Source organism: Rhinolophus hipposideros (assembly GCF_964194185.1).
Source record: "Rhinolophus hipposideros genome assembly, chromosome: 15".
NCBI classification, from domain to species: Eukaryota; Metazoa; Chordata; class Mammalia; order Chiroptera; family Rhinolophidae; genus Rhinolophus; species Rhinolophus hipposideros.
In genome coordinates, this window is record NC_138061.1 from 62,112,840 (window position 1) to 62,130,127 (window position 17,288).

Consider the following 17,288-nt stretch of genomic DNA (forward strand, 5'->3'; position numbering starts at 1 on the left):
AAAAGAACAACACCATGTTTATTATATATGTGTACAGATGTTACTTTGGTACTGTAAAACATAGTAATAACTAGCTTTAATGATCTCGGAACCGATAGCATAAATAGTAAGATTTTTTTTACCAGATCAGTTAAGATAATTGTCACCAGAATCTTGAGATCCTGATATAAAAATCTCAGATTATAGTAATTATAAACGTGGATTAAGTGCCTAAGAATATGGAGGTATTAATTACCTTTTCACCAAGTACGAAAATGAAAAAGAACATGTTAAGCAGGTGACCTTTTATATGGCAAACGCTCAATGAGTTAATTATTTACTTGTTTTTCCATTCCTTTTAAAAGCAATAGAGACCTAGTAATTTCAAGTCCTTTGTAAATGCACTGTGTGCAAATGTAACTTTGATACTTACAGTATAGTTCTTAGGATTGATCTTAACACCAGCTTTGGCACCCCCAAATGGCACATCTGTAATAGACGGCTGAAAGTTGTTATTCCATATAAAGGGTAACGAAATTAAGAAGGAAGAAAGCACTACACAACATTACAAAAATGTATGATGTTTTAAGTTTTAATTTCAGAAAATTCAATCAATCAACCCATATTAACCTCTTTTAAAATGCTGTACTTTAAAATTCTAGTGAATAGCAGTTATAAACCCAGGCAAGTTACAATGCATGTTTAATCAGTATGCTTTATTACTTATAAAAGGGAACAGCATATTTATTTTTCTTCTATACTTTGGTCTTACAGAGTATGGAAAGGGCTTTAAACAAAGATCTTCACTTAAAGAAAATCCAATTAGTTGCTATAAAAAGTTCCCCATTTAAAAAAAGACTAAATCTTAAGTCTAATTAAAAAATGATGTAAGCCTTAAACTGCAACTTAAAAAAAAATCAGTTCTGCTACAATCTATTTCTCTAATATCTTAACAGTAATCTTGTATGTAAACATATTTCCCCAAAGAGTTCTTATTAGGTAGTAACAAAGGAAATCACTTACCAACCACTGCACACTTGTAGGTCATCAGAGAGGCCAAAGCCTTTACTTCATCTACACTCACATCAGTGCTGTAACGGATACCTGGCGGTGGTTAAAAAAAGAGGGGTGAGGGTGAGAAAGGGGATGTATTGAGAACATCCTTCTGACCGGTTAAAAAAATGCTTCAAATTGAAAATGTCTTCACTTTTTGTATTCCACACCCTGGTTATTTCCAAGAACACTTGAAGTAGCTTATAAGGAAAAGTCAATGTGAAAGGTCAAAAGGAAAAGCTGCTGAGTAGACACCCAGAAAGAACTACAGAAAGAGCACTGAATTGGATTTTAAGTATTCTGAAAGCTAAGAGAAAAGACTGGTGTCGAAGTTCAGTTGAAGTTCAGTTTTTGCTTTCCGGTATTAGATAGATAAAAGCATCCAACAGAGTTCCTGGGGATTTAGAGAGGAGTAAGAATTAGTCTCGTCCTTTGGGGAGTTACAAGCCAGTGGGAAGTAACAGTAACTATGATTCCACAAGACAAATATTTCCTTCAAATGAATGGTTTTTACACTTTTAGGAAGGCAACTAACTAACTCAGCAAAGGCTTTTTTCTTTTTCTTTTTGGTTTGGGTGACTTGGTAGCAGGGAGTTCGTGAATTTTGCTTTCTGATAACATACAAATATGGGCAAATGGATAGTCAACAGGTTGATAGATTCAACTTGGATATCAGATGTCTAAATAGAGGTTTTAGCTTCAAACAGGTGTGCCCAGAGAGGTGTTACCATGCTCACCCATTGCTAGCCTCTTTCAACCAAGAGATTCATCTGAGAAAGTCATCTCTCCTTCCTGGGGATGAGCAATTTCCTTCACTCCTTCCGCCAGGACAGGAAGTGGACAAGCAGATAGGCCACTCTGGGTCTTAAGGCCCCTGTACTTTTTAGAAGTGACTGGATGTTTGGTAGAGGCACACAGACAGTACGTACGTATGCCCACTGCTTTGGTTTTAGGGATCTTGGTCAATCACCCTTCTAAGTTCTGCAGGGTTAAGCCACCTTCCGTTCTCTCTAGTCTTACAGCGCATTGCTTCTCAATCCCAAGGAAGAAAGCCTGAGTCAGGCTGTTTAACTACACATCGCTTAGGGCGCCCTGACAGAGTGTCTGTGTGTGTGTGTGTGTGTGTGTGTGTGTGTGTGTGTGTGTGTGTGTGTGTGTGTGTGTGTGATGAAGGCTATCTGGATAAAGTTGGGTAAAACTTCCATTAAGAGTTACAAGAAATGGGAGATCCAGGGATTTCTCCTAAAGAATTCTGGGAATAAAAGTTTTTTAGTTAGAAACATAAAAAAGTGTTTTAGTTAGTGGAATAAATTTACTTGTTATTAAGACTTTAGTTAGAAATATACACACTAACATCTTATGAACTGGCAATTTGAGACAACTTCCCTAGCCATTTTTAAAAGCCGATTTCTTATATGTTCCAGAAAACATCTATTTATACATAATGCTATGTTTTATGAGAATTTTCTGTCATGTATGTGATCATAAAGACCAAATTCTGAAGTGGAACATGTTTCTTTGGCCTATTGGAAAAATAAAACGATTATATTTAGAAAAGTGAGCTGTTAGAACAACTATACATATGATGAGTTCTCAAAATATTTGTGGAATAAATTTACTTATTATTAAAATTTTAGGAATGAGAAATGACAGGTGATTATTATTATTTTTTAACATACGGAAATTATCTGTACAGCTTGTTTCCTTCCCCACTTCCTTCGGGTGTCTGTTAAAAACTTTCTTCCTTCCCAGAAGCTCTCCCTGACCACCCTGTTTAAAATAGCACCTCTTCCTCACCCCCTTTCTAGCGCCCTCTACCTTATTTAATATTTTATCATTGAATTTATTATGTATTTGTTTACTGTCTGGCTTCTCTACCATGAGGACAGACTTTGTTTTATTTACTGCTTTAACTCTTGGTGCCTAATACAAAAAATGGCAGGTATTAAGGCACTCAAATACACATTGAAAAATAAGTTGTACACAATTCACCACAAGTGTCCATATATACGAAAGGACTAAAAAAGTCTAACCTGGCAGGAGTTTAAACAACCAGCTTAATGAACCTTGATTTCATGGAGATAATAGTTTACTATTAATTAGTATTCCTATTACTAGGGTTTCCAGGCGGGAATTCCCGCCTGTTCTCAGGAATTTTCTTCGCTTTCCCGTTCCCCAGATATAAACTGTTTTCTCTTCTCCATTATGAATCGTTTCCACAAAGTGACAGCCGATACTACCAACCACTTGGGTCCAAGGAGCCGATTTTCCTAATTACCTGACCAACTTTTCTTGGGATTCAGGAACGGAAAAGTGAAAAAAATTCCCGAGAATGGGTGGGAAATCCCACCTGGAAACCCTATCGATAAATAGGAAAACTGTCTAAGAGATACATTGTGAATAGATACATTGTGAGTAGTACGTTTATTTCCCATTGTGGGTATTACTGGGTTCAAGAAGCCGATTTTCCCGATTTCCAACCAACTTTTCTCGGGATTTGGGAACAGGAGAGCGAAAACAATTCCTGAGAACGGGCGGGAATTCCCACCTGGAAACCCTACCTGTTACACATAAGGGACATTTTTCATTACTTTTGCAGAGCCTGTTGGAAGTAGTCACTAAGTTATTTTCATTTTCCTTGCTTTCTTAAGTGGAGAAAAAGTACTTTGTCTTACCCAGTGCTTACAATTAACGCATTCAGTGGGAAACTAAAAAATGTCTCAAAATAGTCATATTTATAAATCAGACAGCAATTCTAATTAATACATGTATCCCCTGCTTTTCAAGTTACACTGCTCTACTTTTACGAAAGATCTACTTTAGTACCTGTTTACACTAACCAAAAGAAATCTGAAGAGATTTGCACCTTTATAAAAAATCAGAAACAGTGCTCGGCGTTTGTTTTGCAGTGAGCTGTTATACAGGCAGTATGCACCCTGGGCGAGAATGGCACTGTTTTTACTCTCTGTTAGTGTTGTTTTAGCTTTTATGTGTTATTTGGTACGACTTGGTAGGCTATTTTTTTGTGACTGGGAAGGCTCAAACATTTTCCATATAAATTAATGGGCAGCTTCTTCACTTTATGCCATTTTCGGCTTAGGAAAGCTCTACTTTCAGATAGCGAGGAAAACCTGTATACTAGAAACTAGACCCCTCCAGCTACAAAAGTGTCAATAAAATGTCTAGTTTATTGCAAAAGTCTTGGGATGATGAGTCAGAAACTGTGCATGTATAACAAAAAACGTTTCCATTGGATAGAACCCAGGAAATTCTTGTTTGCAAAGCGAAAATTTCTTTCCCAGCCACACCCATTAGAGAGCTCAACTGCCAAGACTTTGAAGAAGTAAAGTTGCATAAATTACTTCACACCACAGGCATTTTCCTGCAGTCTATGAACCAATGAAGAACTTGTAATGAACCGAGGTGGGAGGAACTATAAAGGAAGAATCAGGGGAATAAGCGCTGGAGCTGACCAGGTAGGGAGGACCCAGAAGCAAATACAGCCTGTGCTAAAGAAGAAACAGGCCTTTGTTTTAACTTTCTAACTAATCAGTGATACTTAAATGTTCTTACTTCTGGAAGTTGGCAGATACACTAGTACAGGGTTACTTAAATTGTTAATCTGAAAAACAAAAAGTCTTAAAGAATCCCCATAAATAAAATACTCTGTAGCAATACTTGAGACAAAACAAACTCCAATAATAAAGGAGTTACCCACACCCAGGGAAAGCTAGTTGCTCTTTCTCTCCTGGGATTGGAAACCAAAGATAATTACTAAAAATATACTGTCACCGGAAAATTCTTAACCACATTCCAACAGACACTAAGAATATGATTGCAAAACAGAAGATACTGTCCACTAGATTTACAAATTCAGCAGATTAGGAGAAATTAGCAGAATTAGAGAATGGAAGGATAAAATGATGTGACATACTTCAAAATTTTGAAAGAAAGGGAAAAGCATTTTTGAATGCCTACTAGTAAGTATATCAAGAATACTCAATTTGAACACAAAGTTGTTCAATAACACCAAATAACAGGTAATATACGCATACATACAAGAAAACCAAAAAAACTTTAAAGTGTTTTAAAGTAAAATGAAGCAAGAAGAATATTTGCAGTCTGAATATTCTCACTTTTTATAAAACCAAGCCTTTCCTCCTTTTCTGTGGGATGGGAAGTGTGGCAGAGAAGGCTACAGGTGAGCAGGACCAACGGATCAGATGGGGTCACAAGGACAGAAAATATAGCAAAATTTTTATTCTAGAAATGCAGAAAAGTAAACTACCATGTTTTTCTGAAAATAAGACCGGGTCTTATATTAACTTTTGCTCCAAAAGACGCATTAGGACGTATTTTCAGGAGATGTCTTATTTTTTCATGTACAACAATCTACATTTATTCAAATACACTCATGTCATCTTCTGGAACATCGTCATGACTACTAATACATCCATCTGGCTGATGATCTTAACTGGGGTTTATTTTCGGGGAAACACAGTTTGTTTTTTTTCTTCCTGGTATCCTGAAGTCTTAGACTGCTATCTGTTAGCCTCTTTTGACACTAGCATTACTATGTTTGGAAAGGAATCAACTGAGTCTTTGAACAACAGGGCTGGCAGGTGTAAAAGATTCAAGGAATGGAGGTCAATACTTTCAACGAAAAGTTGGCTAAACGAGTAAAAAGTGAGTGGAGATGACCCAGATCAAGGCCACCCTGGGACAGGCTGACAGGGGCATCTGTGCTCTCAGTTCACTGCAGGAAACGGAAGAGACACCACCTATGATGATGTCTGTTATTTACCAAACTTGGTAAAGTTAGGGGGAGGGCTGGTGTAGAATTAAGTACCTACTGCAGTGGGAACTTTGAAATCACCCCTTTTATTCTCAAGATAAATTAAATTAACTATATAGCTGTTATTTTGAGCTAACTGGTATCCAGATGTTTCAAAACAACATTAATGAAATGCAGACATCTGCAAACTATACACAACACAAAGCTGTGTATAGTTCTCTGCCTTTTAACTTATTTACCAAAGATATTTCTTACTATCCTCAAAAGTCTAATGACTGGTGTACACTAATTTCTAGGAGAAATCAAAATAAAAAACTAGCTGAAGTTGCTATGGTGATGAAGAAACCACACTAGCTTGAAAAAGTCAGTAAAAACCACAACTGAATAGCTTGAATTTGCTTGAATTTTTTTCCTCTTGCTAGCTGACTCAAAAATCAAAAACATACAAAAAAGTTCCTAGTGACTAAGTCACCATTGTTTCTTATGATGAATCATGAAACACTCATGATCATTCAAATGGTTTTTAAAATTATGTGAACCTGGATCTTTTAATAGGGTTTGATTTATTCATCAAAAATCAAATTTCCAACTGTATTCTCTCATTTTTCAGAAACGATTTATTCAACAGCCACAAGCATAGAATCCCCCAGAAGGGCAAAAGCCTTAGAGCTCTTAAAATTCATGTAGTAACACTCCTGCCATTTACTCAGTAGAATCTATTTTCTCACTTAATACTTCCTAACTCGCAACAGCATACCACAACTTAATTAAAAATGAGGAGAGGAGACAAACAGTGAGAAACTAGCACCCATCAGCAAGTAATGATCATGTAAACTACAAGTCTCAGATAAAGATTCATTCAGCAATGGGAACATTTCATATAGATGCTAAGCAAAATCATACACTTTGTTTCTGACAGTAACCATGTATTGTTCTATATTACAGAGGAAATAGATACGTGTTTTAATCCATTATCAAAATCTTTATTTTAAGCAATTTGAAGAGACAGACTTTCTGGGAAACAAATATTTAACATTTAACTGATGTTTGAAAAATGAAATGAAAAATATTTCATTTCTTCTTTTCACTAAAACATTAAAATTATATAACACATATGTATATGTTTTCATCAAAATTTAAATACAGAAACAGCTGAAGTCTCCCGATTACCACTTGTAACTACAGTCTTCCTCAGGGTGACCATTCTTAGCAACTTAAATGTATATATATCCTCCCAAATCATTTCCCTGCATTTACATACATACGTATCTACAGAAATGTAGCTTTGTTTTGTGCTTGAGTATTTAACTAACTGCCCGATAAATGGAAGAAAGAATATACATTTAAAGGAAGATTTTGTTCATTTTTAAATAGATTCCTTATTCTGATAATTCTAAGGGTAAACTTAACTACACCATACCAAACAGGTCTTGGAAATGATGCTAGCTAAATCAGTGAATATGAAGTTGGATAACATTTAGCAAAAGATTAACAGTAACTTGTTATAAAAAGGTTCAAAGGGGTAATGACTTGAAATTTCAGATATCCAGTTACATCTAAATTATTTACAAGTCTAAGTGACATTTGAGATGACTCTTAAGAGAGGAAGAGAAGAATTATAGAGACAGATGAGGTGTGGACCTGCACCAGGCAGAGACTACACTTTGCAAGGGGAAGACTGAGAAAGTATATGCCTGTATTTCCAATTTGCCCAAGGATCGTTGGTTTCCTTTATTTTCAAAACCCATTCCTTTCCTAGGAACACTTTTCTATTCCTGACACCATTTTTTCTTCCAGTGTCTCAGGCTAGAAATCTGAGATACCTTAAGACTCTTCTCTTCATTCTATATCTTACCTGTTGGATGATACTATCCTTCTTCAAAAAGTTTTATCTGCCCTTTACTTTTAATTTCCTCTGCTATTACCTACTACTTCATTCTGACAGTTTTTGGAAAAGGAAAATCGGAGAAACAGAATACGAAGCTTAAAGCAAAGAAAGAATGACATAGTGCAGAGGAGATTTTGGATTCTGCTCTACTTTGGAGAAACCAATGGAAAACCATTTCAAAAAAACAAACAAAAAAACCCAGCTTTAAAAGAAAAAACACACCAAAAAACTCTTAAGGATAGTTCCCCAGCACAGAGCATGGTTCCTGAGAGTAGGCAATTAAAAGACATACAATAAACACATTAATTATCAGAAAGCCTCAAGAACTAAACAGTGTTCTTTAAGCATAAAGTTTAAAAACTCTTGCCTGCAGGGGGAAAAACTGATTTGGAATATAGTCTATAGTTTGTAATGAACATAGTCCTTATCGAGTAATCCCCTAACATGGGTATTATTACCCTTGATTATTTCTTTGCTGTTTCTCTCTTGGTAACAGGGATTAAAAGAGTACATATAAATCCCAAGGCCCAATATGTACAAAATGCTTTTTTAAAAGGCCTATGTTGACATATTTGTGATGATACAAGGCAAAAGGAATCACATTACTGATCACCTTTATAATCTTCATTTGTGTCATGTTCACATTTTCCTCTAGCCAAGAAGCAATTTAGAAAAACTAGGTCTCACAGATTTTCTCCAAGAATAATCAGGAAAAATAATAGCAATTCTTGATAAACAAAGACTTTGCTTAGTTTTAAAAAAGAGACACTGGAAGAAAGCCATTTAAAAATGTTTCTATTGAAAAACAGATACATATAGTAACACTTTGGTAGAGAAATGTGTTGTTCTGGCTACATAATAAACACCAAAGCTCTTCAAATCTCTTTCAATGGAAAACTGTTTAAAAATGTTATTTCATTGACTAAGTAATTAAAATAAATGGGCCTCTAAAGATATCATCTATGAATGAGTTCCATGTGCACAGCTGTTTGAATATGCATTTATTTTCTGGAAAGAAGGTAGGTCTTCTAAAGGTTTTAACGAATTTCAAATGATCCAAAGCGTTAGGAATCATTGTGCCAGTGGCATGACTTGGTTCTCAATCAGTGCTTACCCCGAGATACAATTTGTAACTTTTTACATGAATAAATCCCAGACAATAATGATCAAGAAAGGGGGTGTTGGAATCAGATGGTTGGAGTCTGATCCACTGCTTACTAGCTGTGTAACCCTGCGGAAAGAGACTTCACTCTTCAGCCGTAGTATCCGCGTTTGAAAATTGAGGAAAAGTTATTTCATAAGGTTGTTATGCGGAATAAAAGCGACGATGCATGAAAAGCTCTTAGCAAAATGCCTCGTGTACACATAGAGCTCAATAAATGTTAGCTAGCACTGTTCCCCTTGCTTTGTGAAGGCTGAATCTCCCAGATACCACTGCCCTTGTGAATGGTAATTAAAAAGGTCTGAGCAGCCCTCTCCCACCCAGGTCGTCTTCTTGCCCTTCTTAAAATCTTTCCTGCCTTTATCAATAGTATTTCACATACTTCAGTCTTGACGGTGAGAACTTCAATCTGCACTAATTTCGGCCCCTGGAAAGGGGAAAATATTGATTCATCTGGATAACTAGCCGTTTTAGATAACAGTTTTGGATTTAAGATTGTTCATTATTTTGTGGGGAAGGGTTGGGGGTAGAGCTGCCTCACTTTTCATTTTGTAACTTTCATTGTTATTTGAATATTCGAATCATACATATGTATTTTAACTGGTGTTTGTTGGGCAGAGAAATCATGGGCCATTTATGTACTACATTAAATTAGAGGCTTTTTCCTTTATTATTTATATTATGAAAACCTAATTTACTATGCAAAATAAATAGTGAAAAAAAGCCAACAACTAAAAGTCTCATGTCAAAACTATTGCTTAGGAAATTTTAAACATCCAAAAGTTATTTTTAGTCTTCACTGATTCCTGGCAGAACCCTCAGTATCTAACATAATTGGACAAAAACAAACAAACAAAAAACAACAGTGCTAAACCCAATTTTTCCCAACTATAAGCCAGAAAGTTCACGTTCAATTTTTATTTCTTGTACTTAAAATTTCAACACTGCCAGTTTAATTGAAATTTAATACATAATGGTGTTTATCCTCCAATTTTTGATACTCCAATTCCTGCGAAGTGTACTTTGCACAGTAAGTGAGCAGTAAGTGTTTGTCTTTCTGCACGTGGGGTTTTTGCTGGGAAAGCAAAGTAGCTAGATGGATTCACAGAAGGCAACGGAGACTGAATGACAATCTGATAACAGGTCTCCACCATCATCTTAGCTTTTCCGTCCTTAGTACTGGTTCCCTGAAAATAAGACCTAGCCGGACAATCAGCTCTAATGCATCTTTTGGAGCAAAAATTAACTAAGATAAGACCCGGTCTTATTTTACTATAATATGAGACCAGGTCTTATCTAACATAAGATCTGTCTTATATTAATTAATTTTTGCTCCAAAAGATGCATTAGAGCTGATTGTCCGGCTAGGTCTTATTTTCAGGAAAACATGGTATATTTGGTGGGGGGTGTTTAGAGGCATTTGGCTTGTTTTTCCCCGTTTTTTTCTGAAATAAAAAGGCCTTTATAATAGCAACACAGTCCCTTATTTATCTAAAAAGTATTATAAACAACAGTAACAACAACAAAAACCTCAGGGTTAGGGGGTAGGAGACATACAAATTACCTGTCATCTAACGGAACTTTCAGATTGAGTTAATCCTAAATTTATCTATAAAGTCTACATTTTATCTTGTGGCAAAAGAAGCAGATACACAAATCACACTTTAGAAAGTGTGAGTTTATTCAAAGTTCCCCAAGTTTTGATGGTTGTCAATTCAGCACAGAGAAATCAGAAATTGTTCTTTTCAGTGAAGACATAAAAGTACTTTCTGCATCTTTTCCAAAGTATTACCATCCACCACACGATTTTATCCCAGAGGCTGAGGTGGGCTAATACTGCATTTTCTCCTGCCCTCCAGCCGGGCATCCTGCTGCCCAAAGACAAGAACAAAGACCATCTACCTCCTACTACTGCTTTGTATTTGGCTCTTAAAACAGGTTAACAGGGGGAACACTTTTTCTTTTGTGTTATTTGTATTTAAATGAAAGATTTAGAGTTAATATATCAGAGGATTCTATTTACAGCCCATCAACTCTATTTAAATTATAATTTTAGAAAATTCTATAATAGGAAGAGTTAGTCACAGGGAATTTCAAGTTAATAGTTTTTTTTTTTTCCAAGTTAATAGTTTTAATAGGAGACAAGGGCTGGTCAGGCTGGAAGAGAAAGTTAAATTGCTTCTACAGCAATGAATTGCTATTATCAATCTGTACTTTCCCCTCAAATGGACTTTCAAATGATAAACTTCCTTCTAAAAAGTTAGATTGGTCTCAGGCAGAACCATAATTTATTCTGAGAAAGTTAACAGGAACAATCATGCATGTTTTCAAAGACATAAATAAGAACTTTTGAAAAAAATCTAAATAAAAGCAGAAATTCCCACAATGTTCATCTTAGCTGAAAATATTAAGGCCTCCCTTAAAACGTCCCCCTTCAGGGCCTGTTGCACACTCTTAAAAATTAGATGCAAATCTAATGGCTTCAGTTAAATATGGTATGTGGGAAAAGAGAAGCACAAAAACAATATTATTAAATATTTACCCGGTATAAAGTACACGTCAGCCACCCCCAGAGCGTGAAACCACCTGTTTCCCTTACAGAGATTGTAATTGGATTGTTGCTTTGCTTCAACCTTGAGAATTTTATTTCAGAAAACTCAGGTAAGTATAAGGTCACTATTAAGGAAAGACTAGATATAGAAAGCTGAGGGTTGGGAAACAGGATAAAGAGGAGCAGACAAGTTGTTTGTTTTGCAAAGAACACTGGTAGAGAAAGCAGTTGAGTGAGGATGGGGAGAGAAAAGTGTGCTGAAGTATGCTTAAGGCATGCTTCAAGTATGCTTTCAGAGGGAAAAACTTGTGAAGTGTATAGGGATTATCCAAAGCATCTTTTAAAATCTCAATTACCTAATTAATATATTCTGTATTTGTAAGACCAGAGTAGAGCCAAGGAGGTTAACGACTTTCTTATGAGTCAAAAAAAGCTTTAAGTTTTTGTTTGGAGAAAACACCCCATTGAAAGTAAGTTCTTTTTAGAGTATACCTTCTCTGCAATCAGACAATTGGGTCGGAAGATCCTAAGTGTCATGATAGCAAAACATGGAAGTCTACAGCATCCAAATTTTTGCTCATCATCCCTTTTGCATACTGCTATCTTAAGCACACTAAAATATTTCTAAGGGCTTTCATAGCTATGCAATCCTCCCCCCCCCCCATTCTCTCCATAGTCTTTCAAATTCCTAAAAAGAATAAACCTATCACTTTATATAAAGAGGCCAATTTTCATTCATATTACCTTGCAACACTTGCTATTTATTAGTTGCAATTCAGTTTCTCTGTTTATATGCTGAGAGTTAATAGTACTTTTAGTAGCATGCCTTCTTGTAAATGGTATAAGCTAAGAGAATTTTATCTTATAGTCTACTACAAGCAAGTCTACAGTAACAGTGCTTCAAGATGGGCTAATGCAATTTGTTGCTAGGTTCAATATTTTGATATTGAAACTGCTGTGGCAACAAGACGGAGAGGACTGACAAACTATGGTAAATTTTAGTGCATTTGTGGAGTTGTGATGTATATAGATAGGAGAGGGTTTGGCATATAAAGAACAGAAGAATATAAAGACCGTCCAACTAAATCAGACCCTGCAGAAAAAAACCAAACACACTAGTTTACTCATCTATCTTTTTAGCCAGTGGAAAATACTAACAAGATAGTAACACAAACTTGACATCCATTTTAGAGAACTATTGCAACTTAGTATTTGCTAATTGCTTCTTCCTCCAACATCCTTGTTTGCTTTTCTTGCGATTCTGAACTTGTATTCTTGGTTTAGAGAATAAGGGAGTGGTAGGAATAAGGAAGGAGATGTAGGAGATTGACGATGTGTACATTTTATATTATTTTGGTCTGGAAAGGGAAATTGGGAGGTCAAAGTGGTTCAAACGTTGGTTTTAGAAGAAACAGAGCTAGAGGATATTTAAAGGTTTGTACCAGAAGAGGGTGGGGTCAACGCGAATTTAGCAAGTAAATCATTAAACAGTTTGAAACAACCTTTGTTCCCTGATGAGAATGCCAGCAGAGCTCAGTTTTTTCTGGTAGAGAGATTTCTAAAAATTACAAGTCAGTTGGTATCCTAGAACCCTGTATCAAGCTTACCCAGACACAGGGCACAGCCCTACAGCCTCTGTGCAACCCCCAGCAAGTCTCTTCACCTCCCTTTCTATTTCAGGTTACTTTTAAGCACCGTTAAAGATGTATTCTGCAACTTATTGGAGGAAAAAAACGGGGCGGGGGAAACACGTTTTAATTTGCTCAAAGAAAGCAATTCGAATGCAGAAGCCAAAGAGAAATTCAAAGATTTAAACTATGTACAGGATAACTTGGTGGTTACCAAATTGTCACCGACTCAACTCCTTTCTCCTCTTACTTATCTTTTTCCTAAGCTCAAATCTGGAGTTAGCCTGGAACAGCACACACCCCCAGGGCTATTTCATTCCATTGGCTGGCGGGCCATCGTGCAGTCTACACCCTTTAGATTTACTGTCAGGACGCCCGGTGTTTATTTGTCAGATGTTACACGGCAAATGTATCATTATTATTATTTTGTACGACACAGAAGCTGTCTGGATAGAAAAAAATTTTACAAGATCAACGTGTAATCAGTGAATTAATTTGTTAATGAAACTGTCTAGATTTGAAACCTAGAAGGCAATTCATTTTGTATTTTCCTGTATCATCTGTCACTGATGTAAAACAGAGTGACAACAATCATAAAACAGTTACTTCAGTTGGCATTCCGGTGAGTCAAAGAAGCCCACAAAAACTTGCAAGAGGCACAAACAGATAGGCCGGTCATCGCTCCCTTCTGAGTCTGTGCATTTCGTCAGGACCCACCCAGTGTGTCACACACCCCAGGATCTCTTCTGCACACAGCATCGACACAGGCACAAGCCCGGGACGATGCCTCACGGGGAGGGAGCCAGGGCCAATCGTGGTGGGTGGGTTACGGCGGAAAAACCAGGGTCGGGAGCCTGACAGCCCCGGGGCGGGGGCCGGCGGGGGCCGTGGGGGAGGGGCCGCCGTGGCGGGGAAGGGCGCGAGGGGCTGGGCTCCGCGCTCACCTCCCTTGCAGGGCGTCCGGTGCTGGCTGTGCTGGGCCCGGTAGCCCTCGATGACCTCCCAGGAGCCGTCGTCGCGCCGGATGGGGAAGGACAGGCTCAGCACATGGTTGCAGGGCTTGATGATCCGCAGGATGCCGCGCACCCGGTTCCGCTTCTGCTCCGCGCTCTCCCGGGTCTTGAGGTCCTCCACCAGCTTGTCCTCCACGATGCTGGCACCGCGGTCGAAGAAGCCCTCCACCATCTTGAAGAAGTTGGGGTCGTCCTCGCGGTCGGCCGTCGCCTCGCTGTAGTGTCGCCGGGAGGACGGCGCGAGCCCCGGCTGCGGGGCGGCGGCAGGCTGCCCGCGGGCCCGGCCCAGCAGCGCGGCCGAGTCGGCGGCCGCCGAGCCCAGGGCGGCGGGCCCCGCGCGGGACAGCAGCAGCGCTTCGCCCAGGCAGCGGTACATGGCGGCGGGGCGGAGGCCGCAGGAGAGCGGCGCGGGAGGCTCGGGGACGCAGGGAGGGAGGACGGGCCCGGCGCGCACTGCCCTTTTAAGCCGCAGCTTCCTGCCTCGGTAGCTGTCCCCTCCCCTCCGGCGCTCGCCGCCTAACCAGGAGGACCGACTTCGGGGCCGCGGGCCAACCTCCCCGGCGAGGGGCAGGGCGGAGGGGTAGGGGCGCGCGCCGCCCAGGGAGCCCGGCCTCCGCCTCCGCCTCCGCCTCCGCCGCGGCCTCGCCCGGCCCCCCCCGCCGTGGCGCGTGCCGGCGGGGGCGCGCAGGCGCGGGGGGGCGGGGCACCGAGGCCCACTGCGCATGCTCGCGGCCTGCGGGGCGGGGCGAGGGCCTCGCCGGCTGCGTGTATCTGCCGGGAGGCGGCGTCTCAGGTCTGTGCGCGGCCCCGACCTTGCCGGGGGGAGGTGGGTGGCGGGGCTGTTTCCTGGGGGAGGGGGCCTATTTGGGGAGGGGGCCCGCCCGGGGAAGGGGCGTGCCCGCCTTGCAGGGCGCTGAGAGGCGGGGGTGGGGACTGCGCCCGGAAGGAGGTGGTGCGGTCTGGCGGCGGGCCCGGGGACTGAGTCATGGGGTGTCCCTCCTTTCCGCGCCGGGCGGGGCGGCCATCCCGCCACCCCGGGCTAGGCTTCCCGCGGTCCTGACGGAGCCGGAGAGGCAGCGGGTGGAGGGCGGCTGAGGGCTTCGCCGTTTGCGGCGGGACCGCGGAGAGCTCGCCGTCAGCCCCGGCTGCATTTTTGAGGTGGCTTGCAGGAACTGGAGAGGAGGAAGCCTGGGGGCTGGGGGACCCCTTATCGACTGGCTTTGACCACTGTAAATTTCTAGTTTTGTCTCTTTCAACCGCTCGACGATGTTGAGATAAAATAGTTATGTAAATCACTGTTGGAGCTTTGTACAATGTACTGATGGTGCTTCCCCCTGGCTTTGTGGGCAAGGAAAGAGCGCCGTAAGAAACCATACATTCCTAAGTGGGCACGTCACGGGGGGTAGTCCCGCCCCGGGAAGGGAACTTTTTCTCCGTCAGAGGCTTATCTTTCCCGTAAGCAAGCCCTGCCCTTTGTTTCCGCGCGTCTAGGATGACACCCTGTTTTCGGACCCCTCCCGCTAAAGGGTGACCACCCTCCCGGGAGCACACAGCCTTCACTACCCTGGAATCCCATCCCCCCCTTGCTGTCTCCCTCCCTCTGCTACTTTTCCTAAGTTCCTTTTTTAATTCCAAATGCCTAAGGAAACTGCAACACTGTTATCCGCAGGAGCATGTGAGATCTTGCTTCGTGGCATTGTCCTCAGTTTTGGCTCACATAAATTCTTAACATTTTTTTTTTCTTCAGGTTTGGACATTTCTTATGTTGACAGAAACATGTTCTTGAAATAGTCTAAGAACAAAGAGACTATAGAAATGCAATACTTCCCTAGGAAATTCTCAGGAATGTGCATGTTAAATGGCCCAGGTTAGGATTTGTAAACGTGCAGTCACACGAGGGTTTAATTATGTACTTACGCATACTTGATGAGAAATGCTGACCTTCTACACTCAGATGGGTGATTTGGTACTTACAGGGTCTAATGTCTCAGTCTTTACGACCCGCTGCCGAAGGCCCCATTACCAGCTTTTGTGGTCCCAATGTACTTCGGTGATTTTTGTCCCCATTTTTACAAATTGCATTGAGTTAAATTAACCCCCGAAGAGAGCTTTAATCCACTAAAATACTTAAGGGAATGGACAGAGAAAAAACCAAGTCCAAAGTGGAGTTATATCAATTTGTCAGGAAATTCCTTCAGAAGGTGAGGTTGACATTTTGTTGGTATCTTTTTTTAACTAGCAAACACTTTGCCTTAGGGTATGTTTGTTTCCTATCCTGTATTTTATTTCCCTCCAGATGTCTTCTAAACTGGATGCATGATAATTAAACTGCACAAGAACGCGCATTGCTTGGTTTCTGCTAGGCACTCAGTAAATGTTTTGACGTGTCATTCCTTCCAGTAACTGTGCGTGAATATCAGAAGAATGGTATATTAGTTTCCTAGGGCTGCTGCAACGAACTACCACAAACCTGGTGGCTGGAAACAATCAAGTTCACAGTTCTGGAGGCCAGAAGTCCAAAATTAAGGTGTCAGCAGGGCTGAGCTCCTCTGAAGGGCTCAAGGGAGGATCCTTCCTTGTCTCTTCTAGTTCCTGGTGGCTTCAGGCATCCCTTAGCTGGCAGCTGCATTACTTCTGCCTTTGCCTCTGTCTTCACGTGGGCTTCTGCTTTTAGTCCCTGTGTCCTCCTTTGTGTGTCTCTTACAAGGATGATCCTTTGGTGGTTTTAAAAGCCATCTTTTGGACCTGCAACATTACTTTGCTTCCTGACATTCACTTTACTCATCTATGAGAATATGGAAGAGAATGTTCTTAATTCTCACAATATTCTGCAAAGTATAAGGTGACAATGTAGATCAATTAAATTACATTCATCTATCTCAGTATATTCTCAGAGCAAAAAAGATGGAGCTGATATTTTACCTTATTTGCTAGATAACTGATAGTCATGATTTATATTTGTATTACGTTTTTCAGTGAAAAATACTCTCCAAACTGAATCCTGAGTTGCCTTGGTCAAAAGATTAAGGTACCAAATTTCCTTTTCACTTGATAGTGCTGTCCTTTACGTTGCACCCCACCACCACCAAAAAATCCCCAAACCTTAAAGTTTCAGAATAAAGTAATTAGAATCACTAAGCATGTAGATATCTTTTTCTCTTCAGATGAAATTCTTTGGCGGTTTTGAGGAAAGTGGTTTAAAACCTTAGTTTTATTGCC

General features: G+C 40.2%; 2 protein-coding genes across 5 annotated transcripts in view; one reads left to right on the top strand and one right to left on the bottom strand.

Annotated features, from left to right (window-relative positions):
* Nucleotides 1-14,729, bottom strand: part of GLUD1 (glutamate dehydrogenase 1) — a 32,592-nt gene extending 17,863 nt beyond the window's left edge. Inside the window, exons 1-3 of one of the 2 annotated variants that reach the window (XR_013995023.1) lie at nt 14,001-14,699; nt 1,003-1,083; nt 413-468 (exon numbers count right to left, since the gene is read on the bottom strand). Coding sequence is in view for 1 of the 2 variants with exons in the window: in XM_081075036.1 (XP_080931162.1) it covers nt 413-468; nt 1,003-1,083; nt 14,001-14,445 (582 nt within the window). In the remaining variant the exon portion in view is untranslated. Of the gene's footprint in view, nt 1-412; nt 469-1,002; nt 1,084-14,000 lie in introns of both variants that reach the window. The other variant, XM_081075036.1, reaches the window with a different exon arrangement.
* A 40-nt stretch (nt 14,730-14,769) lies between these two features.
* The window catches only part of SHLD2 (shieldin complex subunit 2), a 96,347-nt gene continuing 93,828 nt past the window's right edge, over nt 14,770-17,288 (top strand). For 2 of the 3 annotated variants that reach the window (XR_013995022.1, XM_081075034.1), the window contains exon 1: nt 14,770-14,862. The gene's annotated coding sequence lies outside the window, so the exon portion shown is untranslated. The remainder of the gene's footprint in view (nt 14,863-17,288) is intronic. The other variant, XM_081075035.1, reaches the window with a different exon arrangement.